Below are 17,007 nucleotides of genomic sequence, written 5' to 3'. Positions count from 1 at the left end.
ATTTTCCCCGATTTTTTTCCCTGATTTTCCCCATTTTTCCCCCATTTTCCCCCCCATTTATTTCCCCCCATTTATTGCCCCCCATATATTATTATTTCCCCCATATATTATTATTTCCCCCCATATATTATTATTTCCCCCCATATATTATTATTTCCATTTCCCCCATATATTATTATTTCACCCATATATATTATTTCCCCTTTTTCCCCATCTATCTATCTATCTTCCCCATCTATCTTCCCCCATATTTTCCCCATATTTTCCCCCCATTCTTCCCGACTTCTCCCTTCCAGGTCCCTCTGGCCAGAGCCCCCTGCTGCTGTCCCTGAGTGGGAATTACTCAGCCCCGCTGACGGTCACCAGCAGTGGGAACAGCGTCTTCCTCCGCTGGTCCTCCGACCACGCCTACAACAGGAAAGGCTTCAAAATCCGCTACTCGGGTGAGTTCCCAGCCAGGAGACTCCCTGGAATTCCTGGAAAGAGGTCCAGCTGGGAGGGCAGGAGCTGCTGAGGCTGGGGAGGAGCAAAGCCAGGCTCGTTCCAGGCTGGGAAAGGTGATTTGTGTCCGGGAGAAACCTTGGAGCTTGGAGTTAATTCTCAATCACTCTTTAACAGTCAGCACCAGGACTGTGAGATCACCATCAGGAGGAATTCCAGGGAGAAATCTTGGATCTTTGGCTCGTTTTTCAAACATTGTTTTAACAGTCACAACTGTTAATTATGGAATTATGGAATCTGAATCAGGAGAAATTCCAGGGAGAAGCCTTGGAGCTTTGAGTCCTTTTTCAATCACCCTTTAGCAATCAGAACTAGGATTGTGGGATCACACGAGTTTTTCCTATTTTATGAGTTCTGTCCATTAACATATCAGCCTTAATCCTCCAATTACACCTTCAACTGATGATGTCAATTACCCCAAGTTTGCTCCCCCAGTTCACTGTTTCCATATTTTGGGGTTCTGAGGCAGTGAAATGTCCGTGGATTCCCAGCTGAGAGGAATTGTTTTGTCTAAAATGCTGGGAACAGCAGTTTTAGCACTCTTTATGGAGTCCAGAGTTACACACCAAAACTACAGATACAGGAAGAATGTAGAAGCTAAAATCCTGTGGCATTACTGGAGCTGGGCAAAGCTTGGAGCAAATCCATCCCCGCTTTGACTTGGTGTTTATCCATCCCAAATTCCCATTTTTTTGGGAAGCACAGTGTAATCCCTGAGAATGGGAAGTGAACACCCCTACAGCTGTGTTGGGGAAGATGAAATAGGAAAGCCTTATAAATATGATTACCTGGCAAAAGATGCTGAGAGTATGGAAAATACAACCAAGATTGAGATGAAGACAAGCTTTGAGTTACTGAACAACTAGAAAACAATGGTTTGGCCAACTGGAGGTAATTCCCTCTGGATGGAACAATCCCCTCTGCCTGCAGACAGCTCCAAGGGTCAGAGCAGAGCCTGCCTGATGGCAGAGGGTCCAAAAGCAGTTTTTAGGGTTTAAAATATAACCCCATATGTTAATGGGATGATTCTTATAGGTTGTATGTAAATGTTATAGGGTTTGTACCTTGTTCTGGATTGGTTAATGAAAACTAGAATATTTTAAATATAACTCTGTATGGTAATGGGATGATTCTTATAGGTTGTGTGTAAATATTGTAGGGTTTGCAGCTTGTTCTGGATTGGTTAATAAGAATTAGAACGTTCAACACAGAAGATGATTTATTGTATTGTAAATGGCAGCTCGGCCTCTTTGCATCTGATCTCTGTCTCTCTCTTGCTTCCCAGACCTGCTCTGAGCTGTGTCTGGCAGCCCTGGCAGCTCTCCTACACCCACACCTTTCACAACAAACCCCATGCTCTCAGACCTGACTGCAGAGATCTCTCGTTTCCATCACATCCTCATAACCAAATCCTACAGAATTCAATCCTACACTGCTGCCCATCCAGTGATTATTTTCCCCCCTTCCCAGCTCCCTACTGCAGCCTCCCTCAGCCTCCAGCCCACGGGATGATCCTGAGCCACTCCGGGCTGCGCCCCGGCAGCTCGGTGCGCTTCGGCTGTGACACCGGCTACCGCCTGGTGGGACACAGCAGCAGCACCTGCGCCCAGCACCCCCAGGGACACTTCCACTGGAGGGAGGCCATCCCCCTGTGCCAAGGTAGGCACTGGGATCGGGTTGTGGGAGTCCTGGGGAAGTGGAGGAGGAAATAATGATGTTATTGGAATTGCCGTTGAGGATTCTGGGTTGGGAATAGGCTTGGAGCACTGGGACCGGGATTTGGGAATAGATGGGCAAAGAGGGAAGGGAGTTACTGGGAGTGGGAAAAGAGGGAAGGGCTCGGGATGGGGGAGGAAACAACCCAAATTGTGTGAAGATGCTGCTGATGGAATTCCCGTTGAGAATTCCGTGTTGAGGACAGGCTCAGAGTACTGAGGGGTGATCCTCATGCCCAAGGATTTGGGAATAGATGGGCAAAGAGGAAAGGGAATAACTGGGAGTGGGGAAAGAGGGAAGGACTTGGAATGGGGGAGGAAAAACAACCAAATTGTGTAAAGACTGTGCTATTGGAATTCCCATTAAAAACTCGATGATGAGAACAGGCTCAGAGAACTGAGGGGTGACCCTCGTGTCCAAGGATTTGGGAATAGATAGGCAAAAAGAGAAGGGAATAACTGGGAGCAGGAAAAGAGGGAAGGGCTTGGAATGGGGGAGGAAAAAACCCCATCTGTGTGAAGATGCTGCTATTGGAATTCCCAAAATCCCATGTTGAGAACGGGCTCAGAGCACTGAGGGGTGATGCTCCTCTCCAAGGATTTGGGAAGAGATAGGCAAAGAGGGAAGGGAATAACTGGGAAAAGAGGGAAGGAATAACGGAGCTGCTGGGAGGCAGGAAAGGTCGGGTTTTCCAGGTGCCCTCTTTTCTTTCCCTGGGAGGCCATTGGTATTCAGGCTGGCAGCCTGTCTAGACAGCAGGCCTTGGAGAGGGATTGGCCAGCCCTGCTCGCTGCAGTGACACTCGTGTCATCAGCACTGCCTCCTCCTGCCTCTGGAATTGCTCACAGCCCTCAGAATTCCGGGAATCTGCTGAGGGATTCTGCTCCAGGCTGCAGCAGGAGTGGGATAAAAGCTGGACTTTGCATGGGGGAAAATCCCATTTTTTGCTGCACACATAGTTTGGGTTCTTTCCAGCTCTCACTGGGCTCTCATGTCACCAGAAAGGGATTTTTCCTGCTTTTCCAGGTTTTTTTGTGCAGAGGGAACACCGGGAAGGTGAATGTGTTGTATTGTCAGGATATGGCTCAGGAGAGCAGCTGGGGGGCTGAGCTGGGGCTGCTCCAGCAGGGAATGGGTTTGTTTGGAAATTGAAGAAGATACTGGGATCAGGAGTCAGGGATCCTCTCCCAGAGCCTTCAGCAGATTCCCAGGAGAGCTTCCCAGCTCCTGGCAGCTCTTCTTGGCATCCAGACAGGGATGGGGACCACGGGGTGGCTTTGGAGCAGATCTGGGTTTGCTGTCCCTCCATCCCCAGCTGCTGCTGGAACAGCAGATTTGAGGACATTTCCCAGCACTGGCATTCCCAGAGCTGGGAAGAAGAGTCACAGCAGAGCTGGCTGTGGTTCTCCATGTATTTTTGGCTGTCACCTGCCTGTCCCCTCCTTTCCCTGGCCCCAGAGCCAAGAATTCCAGCAGGAATGGTGCAGAGCCCTGCCAGCTCTGCCATCTCTTTTCCATTTTTCCCCCGAATTCCCCTCTTTTCCCTCCTCAGCCGTGAGGCTAAATTTAGCCTCCCTTCTGCCACAACACAATTCCACAATTTGCTGCCTTATGTAATCCAGAAGTGCTCCTGGAGAGGAGTTTGGTGCTGCTGTGGGATGGAAATACAAAGCTGTGGAATCCTTTAGCTCCGCGTGGAAATTTGGGAACGCTCTGCTGATAGGTTTTGTGTTATGGATGTTATGGGAAGTGTGAGCCAGAGCCTCTTCCAGGAGCAACTGGGATTCAGGGAGATGCAGAGAAACTGGGATTCAGGGAGATGCAGAGAAACTGGGATTCAGGGAGATTGAGAGAAACTGGGATTCAGGGAGATTGAGAGAAACTGGGATTCAGGGAGATTGAGAGAAACTGGGATTCAGGGAGATTGAGAGAAACTGGGATTCAGGGAGATGATGCAGAGAAACTGGGATTCAGGGAGATGATGCAGAGAAACTGGGATTCAGGGAGATGCAGAGAAACTGGGATTCAGACTTGCCTTGGTTGATCCTTTATGGAAGTCAGGGCTCCCTGCAGTGTCTGGTCAGTAGGAAAGTTTGCGATCTAAGATTTCAGTTTGGGATAAAACCATCACCTCCCTGATTTTTTTTGGGGTGTTTTTTTCCCTTCCCAGCTCTCTCCTGCGGCGTTCCCAGAGCCCCGAGGAACGGGGTTGTTTTTGGGAAGGAGTACACCGTGGGCACCAAGGCTGTGTATCAGTGCAACCAAGGCTTCCAGCTGCAGGCAGGCGCCGAGCCCAGCACCGAGTGCCTGCAGGAGGGAGTGTGGAGCAACGGGAACCAACCCCCTCTGTGCGTGGGTGAGTGGGATTTGGGGTCACCTTTCCACCTGGGAGCAAAGAGCTCTGCCCCATAAGTGTGGGGTTTGGGGCAATTGGGGGTTTTGGGGGGGATTGGTGGGGAAATTAAATTTCGCGGCGTTTTGGTGTCCCGCTTGTCCTGATGGCTGAAGGTTTTTAGTTGTTTTTAGTTGTTTTTAGTTGTTTTTATTTATTTTTATTTATTTTTATTTATTATTTTATTATTTATATTATAGTTATTTTTATTTATTTAGTTGTTTTATTTATTATTATTTCATTATTAAATAATACAAATATTTATTTTAGTTATTATTTGTAGCTTTGTAGATTTTTAATCTATAGATGTTATCTTTTATATATTTTTATATATTCTATATATATTCTATATTTTTACATATTAATATATTTATAAATACATACATATCTCATACATATAAATACATACATACTCTCTGCCCCTGTTTGCTGGGCTCAGCTATGCCCTGGCATGGGCAGCATCACCACTTCTAATATTGTCCAGAAGATTTTCCTTTCAGTCCTCCAACAGGGGATGTTCCCTCATTAAAACATGGGGTTTTTTGGGATTGAAACCCCAATTAACCCATTATTTGTACTTGAGATTGAAACCCCGATTAACCCATTCTTTCTGCCCTCTCTCCCCCTTTGCTGGGCTCAGCTATGCCCTGACATGGGCAGCATCGCCACTTTTAATATCATACACAAAGTTTTCCTTTTGATTCTCCAACAGGGGATGTTCCCTCATTAAAACATGGGGTTTTTTGGGGTTGAAACCCCAATTAACCCATTCTGTATGTCCTCTCTCCCCCTGGCTGGTGGGCTCAGCTGTGACATAATCCAACATGGGCAGCATCACCACCGTTAATATCATCCAAAAAGTTTTCAGTTCTCCAGCAGGGAGCATTCCCCTCATTAAAAAGCCCCCACACCTGGATTTTCTTGGGATTGAAACCCCAATTAACATATTATTTATGTTCTTGAGATTGAAACCTCAATTAACCCATTATTTCTGTCCTTTCTGCCCCTGGCTGGTGGGCTCAGCTGTGACATAACCCAACATGGGCAGCATCGCCACTTTTAATATCATACACAAAGTTTTCCTTTCGATCCTCCAACAGGGGATGTTCCCTACACCTGGATTTTCTTGGGATTGAAACCCCAATTAACCCATTATTTATGTCCTTGGGATTGAAACCCCAATCAACCCATTCTTTCTGCCCTCCCTCCCCTGTTTGCTGGGCTCAGCTGTGACCTGCCCTGACGTGGATAGCATCACCACTTCCAATATCTCCCGGAAAGTTTTCCTTTTAATTTTCCAGCAGGAGATGTTCCCTCATTAAAACCCCAATTAACCCATTATTTGTCCTTGGGATTGACACCCCAATTAACCCATTCTTTCTGTCCATTCTCCCCCTGTTTGCTGGGCTCAGCTATGCCCTGGCATGGGCAGCATCGCCACTTTTAATATCATACACAAAGTTTTCCTTTTGATTCTCCGACAGGGGATGTTCCCTCATTAAAACAGGGGGGTTTTTGGGATTGAAACCCCAATTAACCCATTCTTTCTGCCCTCCCTCCCCCGTTTGCTGGGCTCAGCTGTCACCTGCCCCGACGTCAGCAGCATCGCGGTGGAGCACGGCCGCTGGCGCCTCACCTACGAGGTTCAGTACCACTACAACGCCCAGCTGATGCTCATCTGCGACCCTGGCTACTACTACACTGGCCAGAGGGTCATCCGCTGCCAGGCCAACGGCACCTGGAGCATCGGCCAGCCTGTGCCCACCTGCAAAAGTGAGAGAGGGACACCCCGGGGGGGCACTGGGGCGGGGTGGTGGCACTGGGTTTGGGTTTGGGGTGGGCAGATCCCAGCCCTGGGGGTTTGAGGATGATCCCGGTGGGTGAGGAGGAGGAGGTGGTGGTTTTTGGGTACAAGAGTGCTCTGTGAGATGGTTTGGGGCAGATTTTGGGAGGAAATGCTTCCCTCGGGGTGCAGAAGGGCTGGGATGGAGAAACTGTGGCTGCGCCATCCCTGGACTGTCCCAGACCAGTCTGGAGCCTGTGTTTCATGGTTTGCCTTTTTGGGCATTTGTGAGGTGGTTTGGTGCAGATTTTGGGAAGAAATTCTTTCCTTTGAGGGTAAGAAGGGGCTGGGATGGATTGCCCAGAGAAACTGTGGCTGCTCCATCCCTGCAGTGTCCCAGACCAGTCTGGAGCAACCTGGGACAATAAAAGGTGTCCTGCCATGGGCTGGGACTGAATTAACTTGGCAGCAGCTGAGATGAAGGCAGCAGAGCTGTGGAGCATGGTTTGGCTTTTTGGGCATTTGTGAGGTGGTTTGGGGCAGATTTTGGGAAGAAATCCCTCCCTCTGAGGGTGTAGAAGGACTGGGATGGAGAAGCTGTGGCTGCCACATCCCTGAAAGTGTCCCAAACCAGTCTGGGGCAACCTGGGACAATGCAAGGTGTCCCTGCTGTGGCCTGGGACTGAATTACTCTAGAGGTGGAGACAGCAGAGCTGCTGGAGGAGTTGGGATGCAGGGAGAGGTCACTCTGGCTGTGATTCCTGTTTAATCCCAGTGCTCCTGCAGCATCTCAAGCCCTTCAGCCCAGCTGGTGCTGCAAGGTCCCAGCAGCTCTGCTGTCACAGCTGCTCTGAACTTGGGGCTTTTGAGGAGAGAAAAGAAAAAAAAAGAGAGGAGAGGAAAGAAAAAAATTCAGCTGCAAACCCTCAGCTCTTAGAGACACCGAGTTCACAAGGGTGACAGTGTCACCTGCAAATCCCACCCACTGGGGCAGACAGGCTGCTCTTGGTTTTTCTGACACCTCTGCTGCGCTTTGGATCTTCCTTTTGTCAGAGCTGGAGGGTTTTTCTCTCCAAGTGCAGACAGAGACAGCAAAACCTCTCCTTCCCTGCTGCCTGCCTTTGTTTGCAGAGCTGGGAGTGCCAGTGTGGGTGACAGATGTACTTTTCCCCCTGCCAGCTCTTCCTCCAGATCCAGGAGCAAAAACCTGACCTCTTTTTGTTCCCTCAGCCTTATTCCCACCTCAATCCGAGTGCCCCGAGGTCAGGAGGGAACTCTGCAGGGTTTGTAGAGTAAGAGGGCAGAGAAAATGGAGATAAAATCAAAAACTGGGTCTGCAGGAGCTCTTGGAACCCAGCTGGGTGTTCCCTGTGGATCTTGGAATTTTGGGGAAATTTCTCTTGTGGGGAAAAGCTGTGTGATTTTTAATTGGAAACTTTGTGCCTTTCCAAGGTCAGGGTGGATGGGGTTTGGAGCAAGGGGGAGATGTCCCTGCCATGGCCTTTAAAATCCCTTCCAACCCAAACCATTTTGTAGATTTTCTGGGAATTTCTGGAAATATTTTCTGGAAATTCCTGCTGCACCCAGCAATGGGTTAATGATTAAAATATTCCCATGTGAGGAGGTTATTGTGTGAAAAACTCATCTGATTCCCTCCCAGCCTGTCTTCAGTGCTTCCCTCGTGTCCTGAGGCATAAATACTGATTTTTGTCACCTCGTCCAGCACTGCTCTGAAATTGTCACAATCCCTGGAATTGCCACAATTTTGGAATTATTTCATGAACTCTCCCACTCCAGCAATAACTCCTGGTGCTATAACTTTATGCATCCCATTAAAACCTTTATTTCCCTCCCCATCCTTTGGGATCTGCCCTAGTTATCTCCTGCGGGGATCTGCCCACCCCTCCCAACGGGAACAAGATCGGGACCCTCACCAGCTATGGGGCCACTGCCATCTTCTCCTGCAACACTGGCTACACCCTGGTGGGCTCCAGGGTCAGGGAGTGCATGGCCAACGGGCTCTGGAGCGGGGCTGAGGTGCGCTGTCTGGGTAGGTATCCCTTGGGAAGACCCAGGGTGGAGCCACAGGGCTCTGGGAGGATGCTGGAGGTGTCTGGGGAGGGATTTTAGGGATGGATTAGGGGAGGAGTTGGAGTTGTGGAGGTTGAGGTGGATGGGAAAAGGAAGAGTTTGATTTATGTGTCCTCAGTGGGTGAGAGGTGTTGGAGAGAGTTGGGGTGAGGATGTTTATGATGATGCCTTGAGTGGCTTAGCTGAAACAGCCTAGACAAAGTGAGGAGAATAAAAAGCAGTTCTATTTATATAGCAGTTTATAATTTAAAAGCAGTTCTATTTATTGAAGGCCTTCAGGTGCATTCAGGGCACTCACAGCCCACCCAGGGGCTACACCCAAAATGGACAGCAGGTCACGAGTTTTTCATACTTTATAAGTTTTGTCCATTTGCATATTGAGGTTTAATCCTCCAATTACAGCTTCAGCTAATGAAGAAAATTAATCAAGAAGTCAATTACTCCATGTTTCCATATCTTGGGGCTCTGAGACAGTGAGGTGTCCTTGAGTTTGGAGCTTAGAGAGGAATTGTTTTGTCCAAAAATGAGAGAACAGCAGCTCAGCACCTGTATGGAGTCCAGAGTTACACACTAAAGAATCACAGGATTACATGGAAAATTATAGAAGCTAAAATCCTAAGGCATCACTGACAGCAGAGTGTGGAATTAACAGCCTTGGGCTGGAAGAGGATGGGTTTGGGTTGGATATTGGGATGGAATTGTGGGGTGGGGAGGCCCTGGCATGGATTGCCCAGAGAATCATGGCTGCCCCACCCCTGGAGGCATCCAGGAAAGGTTGGACAGGGCTTGGAGCAGCCTGGGACATGGTGGAAGGTGTCTGTGGATGATCCTTCCATTCCTTTCCAACCCAAACCAGTCAGGACTTCTCCAAACCCAAACCAGTCAGGACTTCTCCCAGTCCAAATCCCAAACCCAAACCAGTCAGGACTTCTCCCAGTCCAAATCCCAAACCCAAACCAGTCAGGACTTCTCCCAGTCCAAATCCCAACCCAAACCAGTCAGGACTTCTCCAAATCCCAACCCAAACCAGTCAGGGCTTCTCCAAATCCCAAACCAGTCAGGGCTTCTCCAAATCCCAAACCCAAACCAGTCAGGACTTCTCCAGACCCAAACCCAAACCAGTCAGGACTTCTCCCAGTCCCAATCCAAACCCAAACCAGTCAGGACTTCTCCCTGTCCAAATCCCAACCCAAACCAGTCAGGACTTCTCCAAACCCAAACCAGTCAGGGCTTCTCCAAATCCCAACCCAAACCAGTCAGGGCTTCTCCAAATCCCAAACCAGTCAGGGCTTCTCCAAATCCCAAACCAGTCAGGGCTTCTCCAAATCCCAAACCAGTCAGGGCTTCTCCAAATCCCAACCCAAACCCAAACCAGTCAGGACTTGTCCAAATCCAAACCAGTCAGGACTTCTCCGCATCCCAATCCCACAAAGATCCAGGGGTTGGGCAGTGATCCCCAGGTGATTCCCATATTCCCCCTCTCCAGCCGGGCACTGCGGCGTTCCCAGCCCCATTGTGAACGGGCAGATCAACGGGGAGAACTACAACTACCGGGGCAGCGTGGTGTACCAGTGCCAGCCCGGCTTCCGCCTCATCGGCATGTCGGTGCGGATCTGCCAGCAGGATCACCGCTGGTCCGGGAAAACGCCTGTCTGTGTGCGTAAGTACTTGTCATTGCTTCAGCCCTGGGGGGAAATCCCAGCCTTTCTCAGCCTGGGGGTGAGAATCGGGATGGTTTTAGTGTTGGGGGTAATGGAAAAGTGGGTTTTTGTTGGAGATTGTGGGGTTTTTTGTGGATGTCCTGCATAAATATTGGGTTTTATGGATATTCTGCATAAATATCGGCGAAAGAATATCTATGAAAACCCAACCCCAGAGGGGTGAATACAGTTTGATAGGTTGAAACAGTTTGATAGGTTTTAGGAAATCAGCATTGTTGATAAAAGGAGCCAATTAGGAGGATGAGTGGTGATGTAATCTCTCCCAGGTTAAGTGTTTTCTCTGCAGCTTTCCACCCTTGGCTCTAGTTGGACTTGTTGATCACAATGTGTCTTGAAGATTTTGTTCTCAGCCTTGGTTCCCAGGGAGAACCAAGACAGGAGAGGAGCCTTGGAGCTCTGCAATGGCTTTGGTCTTCCTAGCTGGGGAAAAGGGTGGGAAAAGTACTGGGAAGTTAGAAATATGGAAGAGAAAAAAGGCAAAAATCATCCTGCAGCATTGGAAGATGCTGTGCAGAGGATGTGGGGTGGCTGTGCAGGAGCATCCCCAGGGCTCTCTGGGGAAAGATTCCTTGTGCTTCAGAAATTCCATTGAATTTCTCCTGGCTGAAGGGCTGGGATCAGAGCAGAGAAGCCTTTTTGGGGTCAGAGGGGGTTAAATGCCCTGCGTGGTGTGGGATTAGCAGGAGCTGGGATTTTTGAAGAGGGGTGTGTGGTGGAAATCAGTGGGATCCTGGCTGCCTGGAGAGGGATGCAGGGAATTCCTGCTGCCAGGAAAACCTACAAAAATCCCAATCTCTCCAGGTGATCCCATATCTCAACAGAGCTAACCCCAAATCTTGGAAGACTGAAGAAACCACTGTGGGTTTTGGGATTGACGGGTTTTTATCCTCTCCTACCTCCAGAACTTTTCCCAGTGGATATCCCAGGAATAAATCCGGTGACATTCCCGTTTTGTCCTTGCAGCCATCACCTGTGGCCACCCCGGCAATCCCCCCAACGGCCTCACCCAGGGCTCCCAGTTCAACCTCAACGACGTGGCCAAATTCCAGTGCAACCCTGGCTTCCGCCTGGAGGGAGCTTCCCAGTCCCAGTGCCTGGCCAACGGCCAGTGGAGCAGCACCCTGCCCTCCTGCCGAGGTCAGTCTGGACATTCCCAATCCAGAAAGCCCTGGAAAACACCCAGGGATGTCCCCAGGGCATGTTGGAGCTCCCAGACCCGCTGGGAATCCCATGGATCAAACCTCCTTTTACCCTTGGGATTTTCTGTCCTCCCTGCATCCTCCAAGGTGTTGGAAGTGGGGAGAGCACAAGGAAATTTGGGATCAGATCCCCCTGGAGCACCTTTTCCTCCACCACCACAGTTTTGTGCAGAACCCTTTTTCCCTTTTTCCCTTTTTCCCCGTTTCCACTTTTCCCCTTTTCCCTCTGGGCTGCCTCAATTCCCTTAGGATCAGCACTGAGGTTCACTTCCCAAATCTCCTCCCCTCCCTGCACTCCCTCCCTCTGCACTCCCCTAATCCAGGATCTCTGTCCATGCTGGATTATCAATTATTCCCCACTGTAAATCCCACTTTGGGATCAGTTACTCCCAGCTGGATGTGCTAAATCCCAATTTAGGGCTGGAGGTCCAGGCTGTGCTGCTGGGTGAGAACCTACAGGGTTGCCTGGATTCCTTTTTTCCCCCTTTTCATGAGGAGTTTTTCTATTCCCACCCTAAAGGACCTACAGGGTTGCCTGGACTTCCTTTTTTCCCCTTTTCATGAGGAATTTTTCTATTCCCACCCTAAAGGACCTGCAGGGTTGCCTGGACTCCCTTTTTTCCCCCTTTTCAGAAGGAATTTTTCTATTGCCACCCTAAAAAACACCAAACAAAAAAACCCCTTAAATTTCAACATAAAATTTGCGATTCTCCACTGTTTTTCTTGCTTTTTTTAAATCCCATTTTGGGATCAGTTTTTCCCAGCTGGATGTGCTAAATCCCAATTTAGGGCTCAAGATCCAGGCTGTGCTGCTGGGTTAGAATCTGCAGGATTACCTGGACTCCCTTTTTTCCCCTTTCCACAAGGAATTTTTCTATTCCCACCCTAAAAAAACACCAAACAAAAAAACACCAAAAAAACCCTCAACTCGCAGCATAAAATTCTCAATTCTCCACCGTTTTTCCCGCTTTTTTTTTTTGAGAATCCCCCATTTTCCACCCCGCCCTCTTCTCCCCGTTATTTTCGGGTGTTGTTCTGTCCTTTGTCCGCAGTTGTGAACTGTTCTGACCCCGGGCACCTGGAAAACAGCGTCCGGCAAGTGCAGCCCAGTGGTCCCCACAGGTTCAGCTTCGGCACCACCGTGTCCTATCAGTGCATCCACGGATTTTATCTCTTGGGGACACACGTCCTGACGTGCCAGGGGGATGGCACGTGGGACAGAGCCCTCCCCCAGTGCCTTTGTAAGTGTCCCCAGCGTGCCAGCTGCTCGTCACGGGGGGTTTGTGGGGTTTTTCTTGGGGGAAGATGTGAAGGGAAGGGGGTTGGGGTTGAGGAGAGGCTGATCCCAATGGGGTTTGGGGTTGAGGAGAGAGATCCCAGTGGGGTTTGGGGGTGAGGAGAGGCTGATCCCAATGGGGTTTGGGGTTGAGGAGAAAGATCCCTGTGGGGTTTGGGGTTGAGGAGAGGGATCTCAGTGGGGTTTGGGGTTGAGGAAAGGGATCCCAATGGGGTTTGGGGTTGAGGAGATGCTGATCCCAATGGGGTTTGGGGTTGAGGAGAGGGATCCCAATGGGGTTTGGGGTTGAGGAGAGGGATCCTGATGGAGAGAGCAGGGAGAAGGAAGATTTTTATGAGGTTTGGGGTTGAGGAGGCCGATCCCAATGGGGTTTGAGGGTGAGGATAAGGATCCTGTGGGGTTGAGGAGAGGGATCCCATTGGGGTTTGGGGTTGAGGAGAGGGGTCTCACTGGAGGGAGCAGGGAGAGGAAGATCCTCATGGGGTTTGGGCTTGAAAGGGATCCTGCTGGAGTGGTTCCCTGTGCAGGGAGAGGCTGATGGGGTTTGGGGTTGAGGAGAGGGATCCCACTGGAGGGGGATCTGTGTGCAGGGAGAGGCCAATCCTTATGGGGTTTGGGGTTGAGGAGAGGTTTCCCATCCCGCTTTAGGGGTTCCCTGTGCAGGGAGAGGCAGATCCCATTGGGATTTGGGGGTTCCAGGTGGCTCCAGCTGGGATCAGCAGGGGGAGAGGGCAGGAGCAGCTCTGGAGCAGAGGAAGAACTCACCTGGCTGAGTGAAAACTCACCTGAGGGAGAGCTCAGTGCTGCTATCCCAAATCCCAGTCCTCTGCTGGGAATTCGGGATCCCAAGGGGATTTTAGCTGCCTTAGGGTGGTGCAGGCAGGACCAGGTTGTCCCTTTGGATCCCCAACCAGCTGCAATCCCATTCCCTGCCCTCGAGAATGGCCTCAGAACTCTGGAAATTCCAACTGGCTTGAGCTGTTCCAAAGCTGGGATTATTCCTTTTTTCCCCCTTGTTTATCCCTCCACACCAAGTCCTACCGAGCAGCTTTGGGCACATTTTCCTTTCCTTTTGTCCTTTCCTCACCCCTTGCACGGATCCTGGGAATGATGATCCATGTTCCCACAGCTGAGGGAGAACCCCAAAATCCTAAAGTTAAAACCCCAAAATCTTAAGCTCCCTTAGATCCCAGTTTTCCTTAAATACAAGAGATCTCCTTCCTTAAAATGCTGGGACTTGGAGAATTTGTTGCCACATGGAAACCCAAGTTTGACCACTGGTTCCATGGATTTTGGGGGTTAAGAGTTACAAAAAAATACGGAGATTTTTCCATGTTTTTGGTTTCTGGGTGTTGAACTAACCTGTGAGTGTGGGGAGGTGGCACAGGTGGGAGTGTCCCCAACCCGGGAAGTGTCCCCAACCCGGGAAGTGTCCCAGGCCAGGCTGGACAGAGCTTGGAGCAACCTGGGATAGGGCAAACCATCCCTGCCCATGGAAAGGGTTGGAATTAATCAATCCTTAAGCTCCTCCCCGAGCTGAATTCCCTCCACCCTGGAATTCCGGGATTCGGCTGAGCTCGGGAATTCCGGTGCCTCTGTCCGGCAGTGGTGTCGTGCGGCCACCCCGGGTCCCCGCCGCACGCGCAGATCTCGGGGGACAAGCACACGGTGGGCTCCGTGGTGCGCTACAGCTGCCTGGGGAAGCGCACGCTGGTCGGGAACGCCACGCGGATGTGCCAGCTGGACGGGCGCTGGAGCGGGTCCCTGCCGCACTGCTCCGGTGAGGACACTGGGGAGGGGTGGGCTGTCCTGTGGGCAACTATTCATTGTCACCCATCATCATCATCATCATCATTGTCATCATCCACCCATGGTCACCCATCATCTTCATCCACCATGGGCACCCATCATCCACCCATGGTCATCCACCCATGGTCACCCATCATCATCATCCACCCATGGTCACCCATCATCATCATCATCATCCACCCATGCATGGTCACCCACCTGTGGTCATGCATCATCATCATCAACCACCCATGGTCACCCACTCGTTGTCACTCAACCATCATCATCACCCATCACCTCCTACCCATGGTTACACACCTAGACCACTCTGTGGACAGCCAGACATGGGTACCTATCCATTGTCACCCATCATCATCATCATCATCTCCCACCCATGGTCACCCATTGTCCGTCTACGCGTGGTCATCCACCTATTGTCACCCATCATTGTCATAATCATCAACCACCCATGGTCACCCATACATGGTCACCCATTATCACCCACCCATGGTCAACCATCATCATCATCATCATCCATGCATGGTCACCCACTCATTGTCACTCAACCATCATCATCATCACCCATCATCATCTCCCCTCCAGGGTCACCGATCATCATCATCATCCATTCATCCATCCATCCATGCATGGTCATCCACCTATTGTCACCCATTGTCATTGGCATCATCATCACCTCCCACCCATGGTCACCCACCCAGGGTCAACCATCATCATCATCCATGCATGGTCACCCACCCATGGTCACCCATCGTCTATCCACATACGGTCATCCACCTGTTGTCACTCACCTTTGGTCACCCATACATGGTCAATCATCATCATCATTCATGCATGGTCACTCAACCATCACCATCACCCACCCATCATCATCTTGGCCATGGTTTGCATCCATCTCAAACCCCGTGGGCTCCTGCAATCAGGGAATGTTTCACCTGATGAGGGGACACAGGGGACAAGAGCCCTCTGCTGACCCTGTCCCCTCTCCGGCCAGGGGGCAGCCAGGGGGTGTGCGGCGATCCCGGGATCCCTTCCCACGGCATCGGGCTGGGCGACGCCTTCGACGTGGGCAGCGTGGTGAGGTTCAGCTGCGAGCCTGGCTACACCCTGCGCGGCTCCTCCGAGAGGACCTGCCGTGCCAACGGCTCCTGGAGCGGGACACAGCCCGAGTGCGAAGGTACCTCCCAGGGACACTGCTGCCCAGCCTGCCCCCGTGTCCCCACAGCTGCCCTGGTGTCCCCACAGCTGTTCCAGTGTCCCCAGAGCTGCTCTGGTGTCCCCTGAACTGCTCCATTGTTCCCAGGAATGCCCCAGTGTACTCAGAGCTGCTGTCATGTCCCCAGGGCTGCTCTGGTGTCCCCAGAAAGGCTCTGATGCTCCCTAGAGCTGCTCTCATATCCCCAGAGCTCTTCAGGTGTCCCTAGAACTTCTCCAGTGTCCCCAGAACTGCTCTCACGTCCCTAGAACTGCTCCAGTGTCCCTAGAACTGCCCTGGTGTCCCCAGAACTGTTCTCATGTGCCCAGAACTTCTCTGATGTCCCCACAATTGCTCCAGTGTCCCCTGAACTGTTCCAGTGTCCCCAGAACTTCTCTGATGTCCCCAAGACTATTCTGGCATCTCCAGAACTGTTCTCATGTCCCCACAACTGCCCCAGTGTCCCCACAACTGCTCTGATGTCCTTAGAACTGCCCTCATGTCCCCACAACTGCTCTGATGTCCCCACAGCTCTCTGATGTCCCCAGATCTTTCCTTTACCGTGCATGAATGACAAAACCCATGCATTTTTGGGGGTTTGTCACTGTTTTATGGTTAATTCCAACTCGTCCATCCCCTGCAGTGATCTCCTGCGGCAATCCCGGCACGCCCAGCAACGCCAGGGTGATCTTCAACGACGGCCTGGTGTTCTCCAGCTCCATCATCTACCAGTGCCGCGAGGGATATTACTCCACGGGGGTGCTGAGCAGGCACTGCACTGTCAACGGCACCTGGACTGGGAGCAGCCCCGAGTGCACTGGTGAGCACTGGGAGGGAGGAGCTGCCAGCTCGGGGAATGAGGTGCCAAACCCCAGAAAACTCTGCTAAACCCATCCTGGACTGGCAGCCTGGGAATTCTGCTGGAGCATAATGGGAAAATCCTGCTCTGGGTTTGTTTTTCCAGATGGATGGAGGGAAATCTGGAGTAATTTTGGGGGTGGATAGGGGCTCTCCAGGGCTGCTCCTGAGCATGTATTCCTGGGGCAGGGAATGCCATGAGCTCAGGAACCCTTGGGAAGGGGCTGGAAAAGGAGCAGGGATGGTGGCAGAGGTGGCACAGGTGGCACAAAGGTGGATTTACACAAGAGGCACAGCTGGGCTAAGTGGGGAGTGCTGTTGATGCCTGATGGTTTTTTGCCTTTTTACATATCCTTTTATATTTTTTATATACCCTTATATACATTTTTTATACATTTTCTATATCCTCTGTACCCTTCACCTACATGCTTGTAATTTCTGATATTCT

At 50.8% G+C, this 17,007-nt stretch overlaps 1 protein-coding gene across 1 annotated transcript in view; it reads left to right on the top strand.

Moving 5' to 3' along the window:
- Positions 1-16,562, top strand: part of LOC146420983 (CUB and sushi domain-containing protein 2-like) — a gene marked incomplete at both ends in the record, with an annotated part of 45,178 nt that extends 28,616 nt beyond the window's left edge. The window contains 11 exons of the mRNA XM_085047830.1: positions 297-443; positions 1,972-2,160; positions 4,388-4,573; positions 6,188-6,382; positions 8,269-8,442; positions 9,970-10,143; positions 11,168-11,341; positions 12,456-12,644; positions 14,307-14,480; positions 15,501-15,683; positions 16,345-16,562. Coding sequence (XP_084903956.1) covers positions 297-443; positions 1,972-2,160; positions 4,388-4,573; positions 6,188-6,382; positions 8,269-8,442; positions 9,970-10,143; positions 11,168-11,341; positions 12,456-12,644; positions 14,307-14,480; positions 15,501-15,683; positions 16,345-16,562 — 2,003 coding nt within the window. The remainder of the gene's footprint in view (positions 1-296; positions 444-1,971; positions 2,161-4,387; positions 4,574-6,187; positions 6,383-8,268; positions 8,443-9,969; positions 10,144-11,167; positions 11,342-12,455; positions 12,645-14,306; positions 14,481-15,500; positions 15,684-16,344) is intronic.
- Positions 16,563-17,007: the final 445 nt, after the last annotated feature.

Source organism: Lichenostomus cassidix, unplaced genomic scaffold (genome assembly GCF_008360975.1).
Source record: "Lichenostomus cassidix isolate B80296 unplaced genomic scaffold, HeHo_3.0 HiC_scaffold_569, whole genome shotgun sequence".
In the NCBI taxonomy this organism is placed as follows: Eukaryota; Metazoa; Chordata; class Aves; order Passeriformes; family Meliphagidae; genus Lichenostomus; species Lichenostomus cassidix.
The sequence above is the reverse complement of the archived record's forward strand: the minus strand, read 5'-3'. Positions and strand labels throughout refer to the sequence as shown.